The sequence below is a fragment of the Pelodiscus sinensis genome, chromosome 2 (assembly GCF_052426305.1).
Source record: "Pelodiscus sinensis isolate ZL-2025 chromosome 2, ASM5242630v1, whole genome shotgun sequence".
Classification (NCBI taxonomy): domain Eukaryota; kingdom Metazoa; phylum Chordata; order Testudines; family Trionychidae; genus Pelodiscus; species Pelodiscus sinensis.
Genome location: NC_143053.1, coordinates 4,048,612 through 4,071,664, shown reverse-complemented (window position 1 = coordinate 4,071,664; position 23,053 = coordinate 4,048,612). Strand labels below are relative to the sequence as shown.

General features: G+C 51.9%; 1 protein-coding gene across 3 annotated transcripts; it reads left to right on the top strand.

Annotated features, from left to right (window-relative positions):
- The first annotated feature begins 200 nt into the window (after positions 1–200).
- LOC102458553 (ubiquitin carboxyl-terminal hydrolase CYLD-like) lies at positions 201–22,355 on the top strand. Of its 3 annotated transcripts, none has more exons than XM_089776137.1 (15): positions 201–346; positions 1,481–1,975; positions 2,770–3,051; positions 3,278–3,353; positions 4,567–4,775; positions 6,619–6,655; positions 9,528–9,660; positions 12,477–12,587; positions 13,668–13,759; positions 15,075–15,141; positions 16,320–16,452; positions 16,715–16,823; positions 17,020–17,138; positions 17,633–17,852; positions 19,016–22,355. In XM_089776137.1, exons 1-15 carry the CDS (start codon positions 260–262, stop codon positions 19,198–19,200), a joined length of 2,355 nt encoding a protein of 784 aa, XP_089632263.1. In that variant the 5' UTR covers positions 201–259; the 3' UTR covers positions 19,201–22,355. The 3 variants fall into 3 exon arrangements, with proteins under 3 accessions (XP_089632263.1, XP_075776104.2, XP_089632264.1); XM_075919989.2 differs by having other exon boundaries at positions 6,619–6,772; XM_089776138.1 differs by having other exon boundaries at positions 6,619–6,772; positions 17,633–17,847; positions 19,016–19,152.
- The last annotated feature ends 698 nt before the right edge of the window (positions 22,356–23,053 follow it).

Below are 23,053 nucleotides of genomic sequence, written 5' to 3'. Positions count from 1 at the left end.
CAGGAAGGTGGGAGACTCCTCCTCAGCAGCAGCAGCAGTGGAGGGACTATGACACACAGCAGGTCCCGCTCCCCGGCTCCGCCTGCTTCGTCCCTTCGCCTCCCGCCCGCTTCTCATAGGACAGCCGCTTGGCAGCGCCCCGCCCCTTCAACCCGATTGGGCCGCTCGGTTCTGCCCGGCGCTCTGTGCGCCCGGCACCACAGGGGGCGCTGCGCGGGGAGGGAGCGGCCGCCGCTCTGCCCGGCGGCTCCCGGACTCTATGGTCCCCCCCCCCCCCGGACCCGGAAGCGCCTCCGCTGAGGGAGGCCCCGGCTCGCTCCGCCAAGGACCCGCGCCCGGGCGGGAGGTGAGAGGGGCGGGGGCGGGGCTCCGGCCTGGCCCCCAAGGGCCCCTGCTCCCCCCCCGCGGGGCCCCCCCCCCAAGGGACCCCCCCACCTGGGCCCCCTCCCCCCAAGAGACCCGCCTCCCCCCCGGGCCCCCTCGCCCCCGCCCTCCCCCGCAGGGACCCCCCCACCTGGGCCCCCCCAAGAGACCCCCCTTTCCCTCCCGGGCCCCCCCACCTGGGCCCCCTCCCCCCAAGAGACCCGCCTCCCCCCAGGACCCCCTCCCCCCGCCCTCCCCCAAGGGACCCCCCCATCCCCAGGGACCCCCCCACCTGGGCCCCCTCCCCCCCCCTGCTCCCCTCAGGGACCCCCCCCCCCCTTTCCCTCCCGCCCCCCCCCTGGGCCCCCCCCCCACCTGGGCCCCCTCAGAGGGACCCCTCCCCCTGGGCCCCCTCCCCCCCAAGAGACCCCCGTCCCCCTCAGGGACCCCCCACCTCCCCTCCCCCCAGAGACCCCCCTCCCCCTCAGGGACCCCCCCACCTGGGTCCCCTCCCCCCCAGACCCCCCCATCCCCCTCAGAGACCCCCCCACCTGGGCTCCCTCCCCCCAAGAGACCCCTCTCCCCCTCAGGGACCCCCCCCCCACCTGGGCCCCCTCCTCCTGCCCCCCCCCGCAAGGGACCCTCCCCTCCCCTCAGGGACCCCTCACACCTGGGCCTCCCCACAAGAGACCCCCACTTCCCCTCAGGGAGCCCCTGCCCCTTTCCTCAGAGACACTTCCCCCTCAGGGTCATCTTCTGCCCCCCCTTCCCCAAGTGCCCCCCCACTCCAGGTGGTTGTTCCCCTTTCCGGTTGCCTGTCTCCCCTGGGTTTGCGATCTCTCCCTGGCAGGCCTGGCCTCTCCTTGTGTGAATGCTGCCATAAAACATAATGAATAATAATCACCTGCTTTGTACAGAAAACAACGCGTGGGCCTGTAGCCCCTTAGAGACTAACTGAAATAGAAATCGCACCATGTGCTTTCGTGGGCACAGCCCGCTTCCTCAGATGAGAGTGGAGAAGAAAGGGGGAACCTCACCAAAAGAAGGGAGAGGGGAAGGAAAGAAAACTGTCACTTGTAGTGCTAGTGCTAACTGTTGTGATTCTCTAACTTCTCAGGGCAGTGTGGAAACGAAGATGACTACAGCCGTTGTGCCAAGCAGCCCTCTGCCTTCACTAGAGGACAGACACATGTATTACATCTTGACAGATGATTTTCCCTATGGCAGCAAGCTCTTTCAAGCTGGGAGCATGTGCTTCCTCAAAGAGAAGACTTACCTGCACAGCATTGCCTGTGTCGGGACTTCCACTCAGTACTTGAGGGTCACCATGCTGGATGACAATTCCATAGTCACTATCAAAGCAGAAATTCTTCATCCCCTGCCTGAGGAGGAAGCTGTTTTCCTTCTGGCCATTAACACCCTCAGTGAGCGCTTGAACTGTTTCCTGGACAGGCATAGCCTTGAAGAAGCAGTGAAGGCTACAGTGGGCCAGCAAGTGACAGTGGATCTCAACCAGCAACTGTTCACTGGTACCATTCGCTACATTGGGAAGATCAGCAAGAACTCTTCATCTTCCCCACACAGCCCATCCTACTTCGGGGTGGAATTGCAGGTAAGGTGATTCAAGGGAAGGAAGGCTCATTTCTCTCTCTGCCCGCCGCCCCCTATTAATTTTAACTAGGCCCAGCATCTCAGTCCAACAGAAAGAGGACTTGTTGAAAGGAGTGGACTTGCATTGCCTCTTGGCTCACATTTTATACTCAAACCTCTGTTTGAGGAAGGCAAATCTTGTTTCCTGGAAGCTTCATTGTAAAATGGGGATCAGTCTGTGTTCTGATCCATTATATAACAGCTCTGGTGTTCCTACTGGGTTTGGTGGGTACCACACTTTGGGCATGAGATCATGTCATTGTGCCAAGGGTCAGGTGGCATCCCTCTGACTTGTCCCTACCCAGAGGGTGCATCTAGACTGGCAAGATTTTGCGCAAAAGCAGGTGCTTTTGCGCAAAAAGTTGCCAGCTGTCTACACTGGCCGCTTGAATTTGAGCAAGAGCACTGACTTTGTAATGTACAAAATCAGTGCTTCTTGCGCAAATACTTTCATGCTCCCGCTCAGGGATAAGCCCTCTTGCACAAGAATACTTGCGCAAGAGGACCAGTGTAGACAGGCACCTTAATTTTTTGCGCAAGAAAGCCCGATGGTTAAAATGGCCATCGGAGCTTTCTTGCGCAAAAGCGCATCTAGATTGGCATGGATGCTTTTGTGCAAAAGCATCCTTGCCAATCTAGACGCTCTTTTGCGGAAATACTTTTAATGGAAAAACTTTTCCCTTAACAGTATTTCCGCAAAATCATGCCAGTCTAGACGCAGCCAGTATGTAATGTGCTTTTCTGTTGGTTTTGCAGGGTGGTGGTGAAGGCAGAGGCCACTGCGATGGCACCTATAATGGCTCTGAGTATTTCAAATGTAAGCAGAACCATGGGCTCTTTCTGCCGGTTAACAAAATCAAGTTTATCCCAGTGCTGGACTGTGACTCAATGAAAGAGGAACCGCAACCAGATGTGGATGAGATTGTTCCTGTAAAAGTGGGGGACACAGTTGGCTTCTACCTGGATGAGGTCTTCAGGCAAGGAGTTGCTATGGATGTGCACAAGGAGGGAACCCAGTGGTTTGTTAAAGTTTGTCCGGTAAGAGGAGCTTGCCCTTCATTTCTTCTTGTTGTCCTTGCAGCCTGCTTGGTGGTAGGTGCCTTATCAATGTGCAAAATCAGTTCCCACATAGGTGGTGGTGGTGTAAGATTGTATGTCGTGTCTAGGGCAATCAAAACCATTGGTTCCTCATTCCATCCCACCACACCCCACCACTTACAGATCCTTTAGCTGGCATAACCCTCTATTGCATCGTCACTTATAGGAAGAAGAAGGAACAACAGATGTTTTCAGAGAAATCCCTATGGATTCTGTTGTGAAGGAAGGGCTGCTCTCCTCAGGTAAAGCAGCACATAAATACAGCCACCCTACACACTTAGAACCCAGTGATTGGGACATGTTCATGTTTGGTTTTTCTTTTTCTTTCACCTTGTTCTCTGCAGTGTGGCTGACAAGTCTGAAACGCAACAGAAGAGTTTGTTCCATTTGTAAAAGGATTAGAGGGCTAAAGAAAATGCCCTACAGTGAGAGACTTAGAGCTTAGTATATTTAGCTTATTGAAAAGCAGTCTGAGAGGTGAACTGATTACAGGGTATAAAAATCTTCCTGGGGAGAAAATACAGAGTACTGCAATTCTTTTTGTCTATTAGAAGGAGGCAGAACAGGAGCCAGTGTCTGGAAGTTAAAGCCAGACAAATTCAAATGAGAAATGAGACACTGATTATTAACAGTGAGGAGATTAACCATTAGAACAAACCACCTAAAAGAAGCAGTGAATTCCCCAGCGAGCAGTATAAAGAGGCTTTAGTCTGACTGAGAATCAGTCCCCTACGTTTCCTGACTCTTCTGAGAATGGCCGTATGGGGTCAGACCAATGGTGCGTCTAGCCAGCACCCTATCTCAAGTGGTGATCAGTACCACAGTTTGAAGGGGAGTGTACAGACCAGGACAATTTTGGACTGATCCACCTCTGTCTTCTCTTCTCTGTTTCTGATAGTGAGAGGTGTAGGGTAGCCCTAAGCATGAGGTTGCATCCCTGTCCATTTAGCTAACAGCCATTGATGGACCGATAAGTACACAGGAACGGCCATAGTGGGACAGACCAAAGGTCTCTCCAGCCCATTATCCTGTTTTCTGACAGTAACCAATGTCAGGTGGCCCAGAGGGAGAGAACAAAGGAATCCTGAAGTGATCCCTTCCTCAGCTTCTGGCAAACTGGCTAGGGACACACCTTAGGCATCTCTTTTCTAAGCTGAGCAGCCCCAATCTCTTTAGTATTTCCTCCCAGAGCAGCCATTCCGTAGCTTTGACCATCTTTATTACCCTTCTCTGCACCTCTTCCTGTTCCACTGTATCCTTTCAATGTGCCGTAGCCTCATCATATTCATTCTGTGAGCTTAAATCCACCTCTGAGAAGCACAGAGATGTCAGGTTGTGTGGTTATTAGGAATACAATGCTGCCAAATATTTGGTAACACTTACTCTAATGAACAAAGATTGAATTTCTGCCCCAGCTCTTTCCCACGCATTATTACGTGTTGTGTGCATTTTCAGAATTCGAGCCAGACATGGCTCCGGGATCTCTGAGACAAATAAAGCGAGAGAGAAGCGAGAGTGGTGAGGATTTGGAAAGTGGAAAACATTCCCTGGATGTGAACTCCGTGGTACAGATCACCTTGGACAAAGGGAATTCGGTCACTGGAATCATCCGCTGGTTGGGATACCTGCCCAACATTAAGCACAGAATGGCCGGGGTTGAATTAGTAAGTAGCAAAATAATTGTGTGTGTTCTCTAAGGGCACTAGGATCAGAACTGGCGTGTCATTTGGTGTTCATGGGCCTGTCTGTCTCACATCAGTAGGTGGAGCACTAACTCTTCATATTGCTTAATAAGAGTTAGGGCTGACTAAGCTAACCTCTCTTTCTGGGATCGTGGATGGGTTTCTATAGACACTGGTGCACAAACTTCCCTTAACAGAGGGAGAGTGGTATATAGATGAGAGCATGGAACTTCTGAGTTCTGTTCCTAGCCCTTCTATTGGTGTTGTAATCTGCCGCGGCTGCATGGTGTTCTCTCCTCTCTTTTTCCCCATCGGTAAATGGATTCCTTCTCACCCGTCTGTGAAGTGTTATGAGGCTTCATTACCTGTTTGCAAAGTGCTTTGGGATCCTTGGACAGGAGCTGCCGTTATTATTGGGATTTGGATTCATGAAGTTCATTCAGTGCTGGCAAGAGGTTAATGGTTCTAAAACCTAACTAAACTACGGGTTGGACCTCCCCTGTCCAGCACCCTTGAGACCTGACTGGTCCTGAACAAGGGGATTTGCCACACGAGGGGAGGTCCTTCCCAACGTGGCCCATGCTTCCCCCGGCTAGGACTCCAGCCGAGCCCCACTGCTGCCTGCCTGGCTGTGGCTCCCCAGGCTGGAGCTCCATGGCTCCACAGCTGCTGGGGCAGCAGGGGCTCTGTGGCTGCCAGGGCTCCGTGGCTGCCAGGGCTGAGGCTCTGTGGCTGTCAGGGCTCTGTGGCTGCCAGGGCTCTGCATCCGCTGCCGGCCCCTGCTACCAGCCGGAAGCAGGGGCCAGAACTCCCTGCTGCACTGCCCGCCCCCCCTCAACACAGGGCTCCTGGCTGAGTCATGCCCCTCTCTGCTGCCCTGTAGCCTGACCTCCTTATACCTGGACTCTGTGGTTCAGAAACATCCATGGTCCTGCTGGACCACAGATGTTGCCGGACCAGAGAGTACAACCTGTACATGAACAAGCGGGTCAAAATAAGCACAGAATTCTGTGTAGTGGTCAGGTCATGAAATCCCATCCTGGCATCCACCCTGGTGCAGCTGTCAGAAGTGCAGTTCTGACTGTGATTTATTCACTAGTGTGTCTGGTCACATGTAGAATTTCAGTTGATCGTGCCTCCTTATGGTGCGATTGTTCCTGTTACCCTTTTTCCACAGCTGTGCTCACAACTGAATCTATTTGCAGAACCTTACAAACAATTGAATGAAGCCGCAGATCCCTTAGAAATCCTAGATACAGTTTGTCCAGGCGTCTGCAGGCTGTGGGTTGAAAACCAGTGTTGTATGGCAGTGGGTCTCACTCAACAGTACATTGAATCCCCCAGGAGTGCGAGATCTTTTCGGAGAACACCAACTCATCTAGAGATTTGCCCACTTTCACAACAAGCTACATAAAATAGCGCTAGCAAAGTCAGTACAAACTACAATTTTGTACTGACAGTGACTTGTTTTACTGTTCTAGATACTACACACTGAAGTGTAAGTACAATATTTACATTCCAATTGATTTATAATTATGGTAAAAATGAGAGAGTCTGCCATCTTTCAGTACTAGTGTGCTCTGACGTGCGTTACTGATTTTGTCAGCAGTAGTTGGTGTACACAAGACAAATCAGACTCCAGAAGGGGGACAATAATCTGGAAAGGTTGAGAGTCTATGGTAATGAAAACCTTTCACTGATCTCTTAGACCTAGTCTGTAGACCCCCAGGGTCTCTGGACCACAGGTTGAAAACCACTGATCTAACCCACTCCTAGAGGGCCTGACTTGGAACTGCTTGTGGATGGATTTCTGCCCTTTTCACAGGATCAAGAGAAGGGGATCACAGATGGCGAATGGCAAGGTATGCGCTACTTTCACTGCCCCCCTAAGCGTGGCCTTTTTGTGAAGCTGCAGTCATGCCAGCCTGACATGCGCTTCCAGAGTGTGAGCATCACCCCCCTGGACGCCAGCACTTCCGGTGAGTTCCCTTAAAAGCTGCCAAAAAGCGAGGACAGGAGGTTCACATGTGAGGAGTCATCTTGGCCAGTCTGTGTGTTGTGGACCAGCATTTTGCCCTCCCTTTTTCGCCAAGAAAAATTCTTTGGAACATAATTAAATCTACTGCACTTTATATTCCCCAGCCTGTCCCCATTGGAGCGGACTCGGGGGTTAATTTTTTTCTGTCCCCTTGTTTCTCATCTCTCCCTCTTCCTTTCACTGTCCATTTCCAAGCTATTCATGTAGCGCCAGGGGACAGAGGGTTGGGTCTCCTGGCTTCTACTCTGATATTTGCCACTGGCTTGCTGTGACTTTAGGCAAGTTGCTTAAACTCTCTCTCTCTTGTCGAACTTGTGCAAAGTTCTGCATTGTGGGCGTGTTACTTGCCAACCACACGGGAATGTCCTCAGGCTAACGCAGTTGAGATCCTGCAGCTTTATTGTCGCCTTGCCACTTGCACTACGTGCTAGCTCTGCCCTTCAGGACGTTACGTGTGCCATAGTGGGCTAGTTACGGGCCAGCTGGAATGGTAGGATGTCCACAGTGGCATGGAGCAGAGGGTGTAGAGCTTCAGGACAGAGCTGTAGACTCCTCACAATAATTGCCCCTGAGCCTCCTGCAGCTTCCCTGTACCTGTGGAGGCAGGGCAGGAAAGTACAGATCCCACTACAGTGGCATTTTTGCTGCTTTTCTGAGCTAGTGCACTGTTCCTTCCCTCCCCTGGTGTAGTCAGACCAGCTACTCCATAGCACGCCCAAGCTGGCAGCAATATGGCAAATGGACATTCATATACCAACTTGGGCTTTCAGCACCAGCCCTGGGAATCCCTGTAGCTGGTTGTAGGGATGTGAAAGTGTAAATGGTTGGCCGATGAGCCTGGGCTCATCAGTTAGCCTTCACGGTTGTGCCCAGGCCCTCCTGCTCCCCACGCAGCTGCCTCTGTATCAGAGGCAGCCACGCAGGAGTAGGTATAAGCCAGTGCTTGTGGGGATCCGGCTTTTAAGCCAGCTCCCACCTGTCCCCTTCCCCTCACTTCTGCTGCTGTCTCTGTTACAGAGGCAGTGAGGGGAGGTGGCTCTGTGGGAGCCGGTACATGCGGGGAGCCAGCTTAAAAGCCCACTCTGGACACCCACCAGCTCCTGGAGCCCCACCTCTCCTTGGTGAAAAATTCAGCAGTTACATGTTTCCCCAACTAAACACTTTTTTTTTTTTTAATAATGGAGATTTTTTTTTTTTTTTAAATAATGGAGATTATTCCCCCAGAACTGGAAGGGACCTTGCAAGGTCATGAGTCCAGTCCCCTGCCTTCACAGCAGGACCAAATACCATCCCTGACAAATTTTTGCCCCAAATCCCTAAATGGCCTCCGCAAGGATTGAACTCACAACCCTGGGTTTAGCAGGCCAATACTCAAACCACTGAGCTATCCCTCAGTGGATGATACATCCCTAGCTGGCTGGTAGCAATGTGAATGGCTAACCAGTGAACATCACCTTTACTGGGTGATACTTACTGGTTACAGTTAACCAGCAGAGGCTGGAGCGGTCCCCTGCTCACCAAAAGGCAGGGGGTTGCTCCGGCCCTGCTGGGCCTGCCACAGCTCGGGGTGCCAGGGCCTGGCTGGAGCAGCCCTGCCCATCCCTCTTTGATGGGTTAAAGCTGTTGGACGCTTCCAATGCAGACGCATTTTCTAGAAGTGCTTTTCATAGAGATCCCATTGTCTCAAGCTTACAGTCAACACCATGTCAGGAAGTTAGCGCTCTCCGCGGTGAGCCCTTTCAGCTGACATGAGGATAGCAGTGGCGGGTGAGGATGGCTGGGAATGTGTGGTGGCTAAAAAAATCTAGCAGCTGAATGAGTGATCAGGAGAAGTACAGAGGTTCCCTCTCATGCAGAGGTTATGGGTCTGTGCTCTTGCAACAGATTATAGTGGTTAAGAATGTCAAACAGTCCAGTCCCCATTAGGAATGTCAGCATGTAGATGGCTACACAATTAGCCGATAAGCCTGGGCTTATTGGTTAATCTTGTCGACTACACATATTCCACCCCCCACCTTGCTGCCTCTGTATCAGAGGCAGCAAGGGGGAGTGGGAGCCCCGGTGCCCATAAGGAGCTGGCTTAAAAGCAGGCTCTCAATGAGCACTGGATCTGCCTCCCCTTGCACTTCTGCTTCTGATAGAGAGGCAGCAGCACAGAGAGTGATGGGGGCAGGCTGGCACTGATGCGCACGTGGAGCCAGCTTTCAAGCTGAGATCCCCTACAGACAGGGGCTGCTGCCATCCCACACTGCTGCCTCTGTGTCAGAGGCAGAAGCGCGGGGCAACAGGCCGGAGCTGGTCTGCGTGGGGAGCTGGTTTTTAAGCTGGCTTCCCTCGTGGACTGGCTCCACCTGCCACCCTGCACTGCTGCCTCTGATAGAGTGGCAGCAGTGCAGGGTGGCAGGAGACTCCCCGGGAGTGGGGTTGGAGCACCCTGGATGCCCACCCCACCTCCGGGGACTATTGAATAGTCGTGTAACCGCTAAGATTGCATGCGGTTACACAACTATTAAGTTACACAATATCTATCCTCTCTAGTCCCCATCCCAGAGAGGTTCCTGTCTAAAGGAATGGGTGGGTGTAGTATAGAACAGTGCATTGTGACCTTTATAGGTGGGTTAGGCCTACAGGAAAGGCCAGGAGGGCAAAACTGTGTAAGAGAAGGCTAGAAGCAGCTTCTGTTCTTTCTGTTGCAGGTGAGATAGATGGTCCTCAGGTTCTGGCTAATTCTCCTCTCGAGAATGGCGCAGCTGTGCAAGTTTTACAAGGGCGGATGAGAGGAATTCAAGGCCACTGCAACTCCTGCTACATGGATGCTGCCCTTTTCAGGTAGGAGGCACTTCGCTCCTCTTTACCCACAGGCACCATCTCCCTCTGTTAAGTGATGGCCATAATTCAGGGGTGATGTTCCTAATTGAGCCTCAAGCTAGGCAGCTCACCAGGAGCGTAGGGGTTACATGTAATGTGCACAAAGGAGAGTAGAATGCAATTGCTCTTTAATATAGAGATGCAGCTTACAGTTGACAGGTCCCTCCTGCATAATCTGAACAAGAGAGTTCTTCGATGGTAAGCACGCGCCATGTGTTCAATGAACAACCGTAGGTCGTCCCACTAGACTAAATTGCTGGTCTCTTGCCCAGTATATCATCTCACGTAACGGCCAGAAACTGGTATGTCAGAGAAACCTTCAGGAATGCACCTAGCTGAGGGCGGAATGCTGTGTGTGGGAGAAAAAGATCCTTTGGTGACCCCCAAGACTAGTCAGTTTTAGCCCTGTAGACAGATTTGATTCACACCCTGCCTCGCTACAAATGTTCCTAAATTAGTCAAGCCACAGGATTTCACTTAGCCACAATTCATGGAAAACTTTCTCATTTCACGCTGCCTACGTTCATGCATTCTGTCTCTCGGTCCCTTGCTTTAAAAATGAATGGTAGCTTAGGTACCAATGATCGCGACTGGGTCCCATTTCTAGTGTCCAAGCAGAATAATATTCAGGCCAGTTACATATATGTGTGTTTGTTTGTGTGGTGCTTTAAAAAGGCAGATTTCACAAAGCGGGAAACAGGAACGAGCCTGTATGTTTTGGGGGTAAAAAAAAAATGATGCAAACACATCACTTGATGATGTGACACCCTTTCCATTCCACGATTATTTTGGGAGGGTGTTAAACAGCAGCTGCTGAAGTTGGACATTTTTAAATTAGAGTGTCCAGATAATTTGCACCCAAGAGTTTTAAAGAACTAGCTGAGGAGCTTGCTGGACTGTTAATGTTAATTTTCAATAAGTCTTGGAACACTGAGGAAGTTCCAGGAGACAAAGAAAGCTAATGTGCCGGTGTTTTAAAAGGGTAAAGGATGGTTCGGTTAATTATAGTCCTCTCATCCTGCCTGGGATCAGTGTCAGACTAACAGAGCAGCCCGTACAGGACTCAATTCACAAAGAATTAAAGGAGGGTAACATAATTAATGTCAATCAACATGGGTTTATAGAAAGTAGATGATGTCAAACTAACTTGGTATCTTTTTTGATGAGGTAACAAGTTCAGTTGATAAAGATAATAATGTTGATGTAGCAGACTTCTCTAAGGCAACTGAATTGGTATTGCAAGGCATTTTCATTAAAAAACTAGAACAAAATAAAATGAACGTGGCACACATCTGAAAATCCAGCTGACTGATAGGTCTGAAACTGTATTTGTAAATGGGGAGTCATCCCTATGTGGATGTTTCATGTGGGCTCCCGAGGGATCGGTTCTTGGCCTTACACTATTGAACATTATTATCAATCTGGAAGAAAATGTAGAATCATCCCTGGTAAAGTTTGCCGATGGCACAAAAATTGCAGGGAGTGGTAAATAACAGAGAGCAGGTCACGGCTAGCGAATGGCATTGTTTGGTAAACTGAGCATAAGCAGACAATAGGCATTGTGATAGGCTGGATGTAAATCTATACGTCAAAGTATGCAGGCTGGACTCAGAGCACGGAGGGTTGTACCCTGGGGAGCAGGACTCTGAAAGAGATTTGAGATTGTGGTAAATAATCAGCCAAACATGAGCTCCCAGTGCGATGCTATGGACAAACCGGCTGTGATCCCTGGGTGCCTGAGCAGGGAATTTATTTTGCCTCTGGTGCAGCTGCTGCTGAAATATTGCATCCAGTTCTGGTGTTCAAGTTCAAGAAAGACGTTGCTAAATTGGAGATGGCTTAAAGAGAGGAGCCGAGAGACTGATTAAAGGCAAATATGCCTTATAGTGAATGACGGCTGGAGCTCCATCTATTTAGCTTAACTAAGAGCATGATGAGGGTGACTTGATCGGTCTATAAGCACATACCTGAGGAACAAATACTTGGTAATGGGCTCTTCAGTCTAGCAGAAAACGGTTTAACATGAAACCAGTGGCTGGAAGTTGACACTAGACAAATCAGAGGTGTGACTTTTTAACAGCGAGGGTAAGTAACCGCTGTATTGGAACAATATTCCAAGGGTCATGGCAGATTCTCTATCGCTGGCAGCTTTTAAATCAAAATTGGATTTTTTTCAAAAGATATGTTGTAGGAATTATTTTGGGGAAGTTCTATGACCTATGTTATTGATAGGCTTGGAAGGACTTGATATTTTCGGTGAATGTTGGTAAACATCCATTTCACCGCACACCCCAACAAAAAACATTTCATTAATAATTGAAAAGAGTGCACTTGAGAATTGACTGGAGTTTGATTTACTTACTGTGTATATTTTGCCATGTGATATTGATAATTTATGTTTTAATGGTTAGAACTTTAACTTTAGCTTTAACTTCTTGAATCTTGACTTCTACTGTCACTACTTAATTGTCTGTAATTAGTTACTTCCTGCAGCTGTAAAGTTGATAAAAAATCTATTTAGCAATTTTTATTTTTATTTGTCAATATTATAAAAAAATGAAAACCAAATTCTGCCAAGCTTCACTATAGAGGAGGACAGATTAGGTGTTGCCTTCTGGTCTTGGATCTGTGACTTGATAAATCTCTCTCTTTCTCTGTCCATATTATGCTTTGTATCGTTTAAACCAAACCCCAACTGCATTATTACCGGATTCCACTGTCTGCTGTTAGTTGTTGCTGCAAATCCAGCTGAGTTACCAAGCGCTGTCTCCTCACAGCCTTTTCTCCTGCACCTCTGTGCTGGACTCCATGCTCTTCAAGCCGTCCCTCCCACCCAGTGGGCACGTCCAGAAGATCCTCCGGGATGAGATCGTGAATCCCCTCCGACGGTGAGTACCGTGGGAAAGACCACTGGAAGCCAGCAAGTCTCTTTTCTGGAATCTCCATGCTGCTGTCACCTCCTTCCAGTGGGAATTGGGTCTCTTGCGGCTCAGATGCTACTGAGACCAGATGTACCCTGGAGATTCACATCTCTTGGCCGTCTCTAAAGTTCTTCTTGCTCTTCCTTCCTACTCGGATTAGCCCAGTGACCGCCGAGAGTAGATTTCCTTTGCTAACTATGCACTGGGACAGATGTACAGAACGGAGCCAGCGGTGGAGATGGTAATGTCCCCTTTCAGAAGCGTGGTGGAACGGGCCTTTACAATGGGTTTTTTAGCCCGCTGGCCTCATGGCCTCAGTAGGTGGCTCTAAATCTCCCACTAGAATTCAATCCCGGGAATGCCGCAAAGCCCCTGGCAGGAGAAGGCTGCTTATGGTTCTTTGTTGGTCCTTCCAGAGGACTTGGGAGTAGTGTTAACGAGCCGATCCTACTCCCTGGCCAGAAGACTCGTGGCTGAAGGTGAGAGGGTTACAGAAGGGATCCCAGGGGCTCAGAGGTCTCAGTGGAGAAGTTGCAGGAGAGGGGAAGAAATTGATAATAAAAGGCTGGGTCTAGGGACAAGCCCTGCAGTGTCACATGAAGGACTCTGCTTTCATCTGTGGCCCTGATTTCTTGCTCCTGAGGCTGGGAGTGCTGCTGATAAGGGGGCAAAGTCTCCAGGGAGCAAGTAATCCAAGTTGCTTATCAGCTGCCTCATAGAAATACTGGCTCCAACGGGTCACCCGTGGTCTGCCAGCCTGCACGACTGGTGACTGAGCCAGGGCCTTGCAGTGGGTATTGAGCATCCATTGGCCTTCATCAATGATATTTATCGACCCCCTTCCCTCCCCAGTGCTTTGGGGAGAGGAGTGTTGTTCGTTCAGCGCTGCTTGTGGTTGGGTGCTCACTTCTTGCCCTTCGGGGGGGTGCATCTTTGATTAGGATTTTGGAAGGTGGGCTCCAGGCATCACCTGCTGTATTTTCTGCCACTGAGATGTAAGTCTGCCGCTGCACAGATTGCTCATCACCACCTTCCCCTCATTCCCAGGAATGGCTTTGTTGCCGCTAGTAGTGTGATGCACCTGCGGGAGCAGCTGACGGAGAAGGGCCAGTGTTCAAGCTTTACTACGTCTGAGAAAGGTGATGTGTTCTCTGCTGGCCTCTTGCCTCCATATGGTCTGCTTATCTTCTGCTTCCCCCAGCCAGGCAGCCCTCCGGCTCGCTACTGTCTGCCCCCAGAGCACGCGTTCTGCAGCCTGGAGAATTCCTCACACGCCTTAGATTTGGCCATGCAGGACAGCTCCCTGGGTATGAGGCAAAAAGACTGCGATTGCTAGGTCCCTGGCTGCCAGCCTCAGAAGAAACCACCACCAACGCAGAATTTGCCCAAGGCTGGTTTCTGTCTGACCCATCCATTTGTATTTGCTGTCGAGTTCAGCATTGTTCGTCTGAGAAGGGGTGTTAACCATGTTGTCTCTGCCAGACTCCACAATCTCCTCATTACATTTAGTTCACCGAAATTCCTCTGCAGATTCACATGGATACTGAAGTCTGCATATATTCGTCTTAATTGTTACGTGCGTTTGAACATAGAGAGACATTCCCATCCAGGGCTAGAGAAGTGATACTTCACCTGCCTTACGAGGCAGCTACCACTTAAGTTGATCTCACTGCCATGGCTCAGGGATGGGGAAAAGCCACACCCCCCAAGCGTCGCGAGTTCCAGCCACCTCAACACTGTCCGCACCGGTGCTTTGTTGGCAGAAGAGCAGCGACCTGCCACAGCGAGATTTGTAAGTGCTTTGAGAAGTGCAGCTAAAAGGGACGGCAGCATGCCACAGGGTTATTGAAACACCCAGATGCTAGCATCATGGCTGCATAAATATGAAAAAGTAGAAATGACACTAAATCTTCTGGCCTCGTGTCCTGTTGTTCACTGACCAGTGTTTTTGTTTCCTCTTTCTGATACGTTCTTGTATCTTGAGCCCAAACTTTTGCTTTGTTCCTGCCGTTTCCAGCCTCGTCCCTGATTTCAGTGTCGGTTAATGCATTTGGTGCTGGTAATCAACACCCTGGAGATCTTCCTCTCCAGGCTGCTTGAGCCCAGATGAATGGAATAAACATACCTGAAAAGCAAAAATATGATTTCCTCTCCATATAGCTAAAAAAATCATTCAGCACAGTAGGGGTTAAGAGCCTGTCCTTGTACCAAGCTTCTCCTTTCCCCTCTCTCTGTGAAAAGTTGTCCGTGTTTCAGTGGCCAATGATCGTAGGACTTTTGAGCTATGGAAATAACCAAATGTGTTCAGCTCCTAATTGGATCTGTGCCCTGCCTGGAGAAGCTCGGTGTGTCAGCCCGTAGCTGACAGTGCTTTACCCCTTCTGGCTGAGATGGGACAAAGTGTGCTGGGTATGGGGGGGCCGGATCTGAGGTGTGATTTCCTTGCACTTACAGACCCTGAGGAGTTTCTCAACCTCATCATGCATCACATCCTGGGAATAGAGCCACTACTGAAACTGCAGTGAGTTGCTGTCTCTGGGGGTTCTTGCTAACGCAGGGACAGTGTTGCCTGCACTTGAGATTGGGGCGGGAAGGAGCTGACTTGGGTCGTTAGATGACGCCTGGCTGGAGAGGAGCAGTGAATTTCCCTTGTGCGTGAAGGAGATGGAGACGTGTGTCTGCTTTGTGCCCAGCTATTCCCTGCTGTGCTCCTGAATCCCAGCCTGCCCACCATGTTGTGGTCCTATCCCAGGAGGGATTGTACTTGGCAGATGTTTATAACCCCACTCCCAGGTGTGCCGTCTTCAGAGGGTAGGGAAGTGCATAGTGTCGTCCCTGGATAGGACAGTGATGGCACGGGAGATGCAGGCCTGGTCATCCTAGTCTGCAGTAGGTTGGTCTGGGAAATGGTATCTCAGAGATCTGAAGAGTCTGTTGTTTCCACACAGCTAAGCTAGCTGAGGGCCTACAGCTCCCAAGCAGGAAATCGATGGAGTTTGCTCCCAGAAGCCCTGTTTTGGGGGGACAGGCGACTCGCTTAGTGTGAGGACTCTGAAGGAAACCAGAACTAGCTGCACTTTTCAGGAGAATAGACTGGGGTCGCCGGCTTTCTGGGCACCCCGTGGAGGGATGTGGAGTGGCTTGTATCATGGGGCAACTTGGAAAAGCAGAGATACAGAGAAACCTCTCTCGCTCCACTCCAACCCTCCAGCTAGGAGGCCCTTCTGAAGCAGCCATGCTGGGACAGCACAGGGCAACACAAGGACCCTAGAGGATCTTTCACGTATAAGTTGCCTTGTGAATGCAGCAAGCTTTGCTGTGCAGTGTCCCGGGTTGCTGGATCACAGAACAGGCGCTCAGAACTCAGCGACAGGGATTCTGCAGTCACGCTACGACACGACAGGCCGAAGAGACGATCCGCGTGTCTTCATTTTTAAAATCAAGGGGAAAGCGTGTCTGGCCCACTCCTCCCAGAGCAGCAGAATGCGACTGGGAATGAAACTGCCGGTATCTGTCACCCGTCCATGCTGGGTATTTCTCCGTGGAAGATAGAGCAGGGACCCCTGTGTGCCAGGTTGGAGGCTGTCCTAGAACACGCGCACTGTGTCCCGTGAGCACACCATGACCATGGCACCAGGGGGTTCATGGATAGTGCAGAGAGGCAGCCCCAGTGCCCTGACTCTGGACTGTTGCTCCCAGGTCTGGAGGCCAGAAGGAGCAGGAGTGTTACTATTACCAGATATTCATAGACAAGCAAGAGGATCTGGTGGTGCCCAACGTGCAGCAGTTAGTGGAACATTCCTTCCTGTCTTCCAGTCTCAAGCTAGTGGAGGTGAGTGCCCGTCGTCCAGGCCTGCCTTGGTTCCCTGCCCCCCTCGGCCGCGTGCACACGACTTGTTAGAACCGTTTACTCCCCTCTCCACTCCAAGGCTGCCTAGTGGATGTGAGCCTAGGCTCCCGGTGCGGCAGAGCCCCCCAGAACACTGCGGATCCCGGGGCACGCTATGGAGAACGTGCCCTCCCGCGGGAGGAGATTGTGTGGGCAGGGCAAGGAGTTTGCTCCCTTGTTTGGTGACTTGCTTCTCTTCTCCCAGATCCCCTCCTGTTTCATTATCCAAATGCCCCGGTTCGGGAAGGAATATAAAATGTTCAGCAAAATCATTCCCTCCTTGGAGCTGGACATCACGGACCTGCTGCTCGACAGTAAGTTCCTGGGCGGTGGTGAGCGCATGGCTGCCTTGCACAGGAGCGCTGACACGGGGGGGAAGGCTGGCCTAGCTAGATTGTCGGTGGCGTGGTAGGGGTGGGACTGGGGTGTGATTGCTGCTCCCTGGCATGGCCGGCGCAGGGGCCAGTGCGCACTGAGGCCCTGGGATAAAAGCGTGTGTTCCCCCTTCAGGCCCCCGGGAGTGCTTTGTGTGCGGGGACGTCGCCACCCAGGAGTGCTCCGAGTGCTTCAGAGACGCGGTGTTTGCCGACATGGGGATGAAGCAGTACTGCAACTCCTGCTGCAGACAGGTAGCCAGCTGACGGATCGCCCCCCGCTCCTCGACAGCAGCTGTCAGACTGAAACCTCTGAGCTTCCCCTGCAGCTGGTCAGGTGGGAGGCCAGACCAGATCAGCGCTCAGGGTAGTTACGGCGTGGTGATGTGCTTGCACACACGCGGCCCCTCTTGCATATGGGCCGCTCTGCTTCACCAGGCTGGGCCACTGAGTCTCTGCAGGCTGTGAGGGAAGAGCCCTCCTGCTCCCTGCTGCACACTCACTTCTCCTTGGAGGCCCCCGTCCAAGCGCAGCCCAGGAGCGGCAAGCCTGGGGTGTTTGCTCCCCGCCGGAGAACACGGCCTGCTGCGGGTCCGGAGAGCGGTAAGACTAGCACCGGGTGGCAGTCTCCTGGCCCGTGGCAAAGCCCCAGCTGAGGAGTTGAGTGGAAAGCAGGTGACCTCGCTGCCCGCCTGTCCCCAGACACTGCCGCTTCCCCTGTGTTGTCACGCCGTGTTGTCTGTCCCCAGGTTCATTCTCACTACCGGCGCAAAATGCACAGGCCGACAACGCTGCACGTCCCTGAGGCGTTTCAGGTCAGGAGCCAGATGGGCAGCCCACGCATCCCGCGGGAGAGGATGGAGCTCTTTGCAGTGCTCTGCATAGAGACCAGTCACTATGTCTCCTTCGTGAAGTACGGGCCGGAGAAAGAGAACTGGATGTTCTTCGACAGCATGGCTGACAGGCACGGTGAGGGGGGGCGCTGCTCGGGGGGAGGCTGGCCGGCCGGCCCTTTCCACCCAGACAACCCCAGGCAGGAATTGCAGTCCCAGCGCAGAACCGACAGGAGTAAATTCTCCACAGATCTGGAACCAGGGGGCCTGTGTGTCTGGACTCCTTTGGGTCTGCGTGCTGGGAAGCAGGCCAAGGTGCCTCTCCGTTAGTGTGTAAAACTGCTCCCTCCACAGCAGTGCAAATGCACCTGCCGTTTTACAGGGAGTTTAGCCCTGGGGAACCGGGCTGGCTCGGCAGCTCTGGGGAACAGATACTAGCCAGGCTGCCCCCCACCACTGCCCACCAGCGTGCTTCAAACCGCAACTCAAAGGACTTCTCTGGGTGCAAGGCCAGCTCAGGCAGGGCCCGGTTAGTTCCTGATCTCTCTGCTGACACTAACACGGGGCCCAGTTAATGCCACTCACTCTAGTGTTCTTTTGTGCCATTGTGATGGCGTGTTGGGGGGGCCCAAGCCTGCACCTCTGTCCGCAGCCAGGTGTGACTCAGCCAGCAGGTAGACTAGAAGGTTTATTGGTTCACAGGGACACTGCGTAGTATAGGATCGATGTTAGCACAGGTACCCAGAGCAGACAGTTACTCCTCTCGGGGGAAGGGCTCCTGGGCCCTTCACCCCGCTTTCCTGCTCTAAGTCTCAGCACTCATCCTAGCCCAGATGGGACTGACTCACCCTCACTGCCACTGGGCACTGGCCCCAGGCAGCCCCGTCTCCTACATGGTCCTGCTTCCAGGCCCAAGGTGTTATCTGCTGTCACCTGGTCCTCAGGGCGTCAGAGACTGAACATACTTCCCCAGGGAGTCACGCCCAGCCTCCCCCTCCTCATGCAGACAGTGCTGCAGGGCCTGGGGAGACTGAGGTGCACGCGCACACACAGAGAGTGAGCGCCTCACTACAGAGCAGCACAGGACAGTAGGATCACACATAACCCCACAAGACAAATAGCGAGTGCAACACCAGAGTGAGCACAGGACTACAAAAGTAGATAGCACCCCCCGCTACGTCACAGCCAGCACCCCCCACTACGTCACAGCCAGCACCCCCCACTACGTCACAGCCAGCAACACTTGGCTCCTGGGAATTGAAATTTAGGCTCATGCTTCTCTCTCTCTCTCATATTCAGGTGATGAGAATGGCTATAACATTCCCATCGTCAAGCTGTGCCCTGAAGTTGCCAAATACCTGCAGTTGCCAGGGGCAGCGCTGGCAATGGAGCAGCCCCGGGACATGGAAGGCGTGGCCAAACGCCTCTTCTGTGACGCCTACATGTACATGTACCAGAGCAAGAAAATGTCACTTTACAAATGACACCAACCTGGGCAGGGAGAGACCTTGCTATCCGCAAGCAGAGCTGAGACTCACTGGAAATGGGAGCATGGCTCAGACCAGTCGGTAGCTGCCAGCTGTTGCTAATTGAGAAAAGCCAGCCAGAGTCTGGGTCAAATGACCTTTCAGCTTTGCCTCTGCTAACCTCTTCCAAAGTCTGCTATCAGGCTGTCGATAAGAGCAGCCTTCGGTGGCTGGGTTTACCCGAGCAACAGTGCGAATCCAGACTCTGAACTGCTGTTCGCACTTTTACGTATGTTGAGTGAGGGAACTTCATTCCTCTGCCCACACCCCGGATTTCTGTCCTTCCTTCCTGTCCCAGTTACAGGCCCACCAGAACCCCTCCAGCCTTCTGCTCTCCCAGTGAACGCTTCCCCAAAGGTTAGGAATCAAGCAGCCCGAGTCAAGGCGTGGGCCGTGACGCTCAGGTTTTCAACAAAGCACAAGCGATCTGCACTAGCCCTCTGGGTGACATTTCAGTTCACGGGCTTCCTGCCTGTAAACGCAAAAGTGCCTCATAGATGATCAGGAGCCAAACATCTCAGGAAGGAAATTTTGTTCACATCTGCACTGAAGTCTGTGGTATGGGCTGTGATCCTGAAGTCTCAGTAACTGGGGCTATACCGAGCAGCCCAGTCCTCTGGACGCAGACCTGCCCTCATTTATAACTCTCTCGTGTGCCTTTACTTCCCCAGTTCAGCACCAGTGTCTCTGACACGCTGCTTAACTTCAGTAGCACGTTTTGTTGGAAGTCCCCTCTGGTTAGCCATGACATTTGGCTCGAGACTTGAAACAGCAACACAAAGCTTCAAGCTGCACTTTGAACAAAAATGTAATGTTAAGAACAAAACTAGGGAAGAAACAGTCGAAACCAGCATAGGAATGTCTTCTCCCAGAGGCTGCGTGATTGCTCGGCGCATGCGGCTTTTAACGGTAGCTCGTTATTTTAAAACTCATTGTTCTGATTTCCTGAGGTACATTGTGGAACAGCAGTTACCCAGCAAACCTCCCAGAAAAGATGCTTTTTAAACTTGAACATGTTCAGCTTTTCCGTCCAGCACTGGACCAAAGGTTAGGGTCCATCTCGGGGGAGTCACTGGCTTTTAACTTTTTTTTAAAACAGCAAAGCTAATGCTTGCAAATTTAGTGCTGAGCCTGCAGCATAGTGTGTGGTCTCCTCATGCTGGTAGGAGCCCACTAAGAGAACCAGTAGTATGGAGCAGATTGCCCGTACTTCACCCCACCGAAGTCCACATGGACAACTTGTCGAGAAGCTGAAGGCAGTGCCCTGGCTGGGCGTAGAGCCGGTAGCTGATCACAGCTGCTCTCTTTCTTACCTGCAATGCGGAGCTGCGACTCGCAGCATGTAACACTGCGCTGCTGTGACTAATCTGTCGCTCAGGGGACAACATTGTGTTGTCGTGATGGGCTGCCCCTTTGCAGCAGAGATGAAGGAAGTCGTGGTTCATAGCACCATTGGTTGCTTGGGGCCCGGGGTTTGGCCACTGTGTTAACCAGTGCAGTGTTAAACATCGGTGTTAGCTCATAACAGCCTGTTACTGTTTGACATGCATTGCGCTCTTTCCACAGGAGGGCCCCTTTCAGCTGTTGGGCAAATTATCCCCAGAATGAACTTCAGATTTGCCAAAAGGCCTTGAGGACAAGAGCAAAACTGTTAACAGGCACAGAAACCAAAGTTACAGCTGTGCTGGTGGCAGAGAGAAGGCAGGAAACGCAGGCTGCGAATGTCGCTTCTTAGATGTCACCCTGGATTTTGAAGGTTTTGCCCTGAGGAACTGATCCCGACTGGTGCTGAGCACCGGTAACTCCCATCGCCCAGGGGCTTGTGGACACACTGCCCCTCTCGACATCGCCCTGCTGTATATATGTTAGCGCCCGTGTCTGCACCAGGCCTGGGCGTGAAGCTTTTGCAGGTTCTAAGGTAACACAGTAGCAGTGTATGGCCCGTGGGTGCCAGGAAGGCAGGAGGTTTGAAAGCCTCCAGCAGACACCAGCCCAAAATAGCTACCTCCCCTAGAGCTGGCTTCTGTTAACGTATCAGGTCCCTGTTCTCCAGGTGCCCTGTGCTTCTCTTGCCTCTTCGTTGGGCATGTCTGAACCCCAAATTCTTCCATTCTTCCACCCCCCGCTCCATCACGGCTTCTGCCTGGGGAAATCAGGAGAACTTTGGGCCATAGGCCTCCCTTGGCAATAACGGGGTTCTTCTCTAATAGAAACTGACCTGCTGCTCTTGCCTTGACTAATGCCCTGTTAGCTACAGGGCAGTAGAAATCTCTTTCTCCGTTGTCTTGGCTGTTCAGGCCTCAGTTGGATTTCTCCATAAGAGGCCCCCTGACAGCTCTGGTCTCCTCTCAGGTACATCGTGGGCCAGGGTTCTGTGTCTCAAAGGCCCATCCTGGGGCTCCGGAAGGGGTGTGTCAGTTTTTCTGGGCTTTGCAATGTAAACATTGACTCTCACATTGATGGCTTTTACTGTCCATGTGTATAGGATTTGTTTCTCTTTGTATTTCTAAGCACAAGACACTTCTCATAGGAAAAAAATGTTTAAAAAGTGCCTTATTGACATGACCTCGCTCTGCACGGCACACAGAACGAGCCATGCTTTCTAAGCCGGTGCAGGCCGCCTCCTGCAGCTCTGTAGTTTCTGCTGGTTATGCACACCGCAAAAACACCAAAGCAACTTTCAGCACTTTCGAAAGGAAGGTCTGATCAGGACAGTAAGTGGGGTGCACAAATCCAGTCAGATGTCCCTGCATCCATCTTGCATTAGAGCACCCAGCACTACAGTGCAGTATCCTCACATCTCAAGGTGGAAAGGTTTCAAAGCCAGATTAAGTGCCAGCCATTCATTTTTGCCTAAAGGTGCTGCTGGCTTATAACATGGAAAATGCAGCCAGACTCCTGGGTCAGACAGACCTCACCTGGTGCTAACAGCAGTCACTCAGTAGTGATTGCTGAGCCAGTAAGGAATTCTGTGCCGGAGATTGTAGTGTGGGTCATGTTTTCTGTCCTGTTTGAACCTCTGTTTTACAGGCTTGTTGCTGTTCATGATTGATGCCTTTGTCTCGTTGTATTGGTTTCTGCAGCTTTGCCTTAAATTGATTTGGGGAAGAGAATTCTTGGTCTGATTCTTCAGGCAGTGCAGTGAGTTATACCGGTTCAATTTGAGTATGTCTACAAATAGAGCAGTTGGCCTGAGGGCTGGGGTGTCTGTGTCATTGAGCTGTTTTCCTAAGGCAGCTTTCTCCCCTAGTGGTGAGAGCACAGCTTTGGAACTTTGTCCCTCACCCCCTCCTAGTGCATTTGGGGGATTCAGGAAATCAGACTCAAACTAAGTGCATGCAGCTGAGGCCAGGAGCACGTGTGTCAGACTCCCCCAGCTAACGGCCACCCTGGCCTCTGAATAACCCTTTAGCGAGCCGGCTGCATTAAGGGTTTGGCGGGGTCAGGGATTGGGAAGCAGGAGATGGATGGGCAGGGCAGGAGGGCTGAGAGGGAGTAGGAGACTGATGGGCTGGGTAAGAGATGAGAATGTGAGCAGGCAGGAGACTGAGGGGGCAGGGTGGAGAACCCGTTCTCAAAAGGCTGAGCTCTCCCCCCATGTGCAGAGCCACATGCACGGTCATGCACCTGGTGCTTGAACAGCCCGGAGAGCGCTGGCCGGTGAGTCTCTGGGGGTAGGAAGATTCCCTTGATAGTTCAGGTTCCTGCTCTGCAGGGAGGGTAGTGCCTTTGCTTCTCAGACCCCTCGCTCCCTCTGCAGGGCGGTCCAATCCCAGGCAGGTGGGCTCCAGCAGTGGTTAGTGCTAGGATG

Excerpts from the sequence above, each read along its gene's own strand:
- LOC102458553 (XM_075919989.2), top strand. The coding sequence starts at position 260 with ATGGTCCCCCCCCCCCCCGGACCCGGAAGCGCCTCCGCTGAGGGAGGC. Across the intron at positions 1,976-2,769 it reads ACTTCGGGGTGGAATTGCAG|GGTGGTGGTGAAGGCAGAGG; the intron begins GTAAGGTGATTC and ends TTGGTTTTGCAG. Across the intron at positions 4,776-6,618 it reads GAATGGCCGGGGTTGAATTA|GATCAAGAGAAGGGGATCAC; the intron begins GTAAGTAGCAAA and ends CCCTTTTCACAG.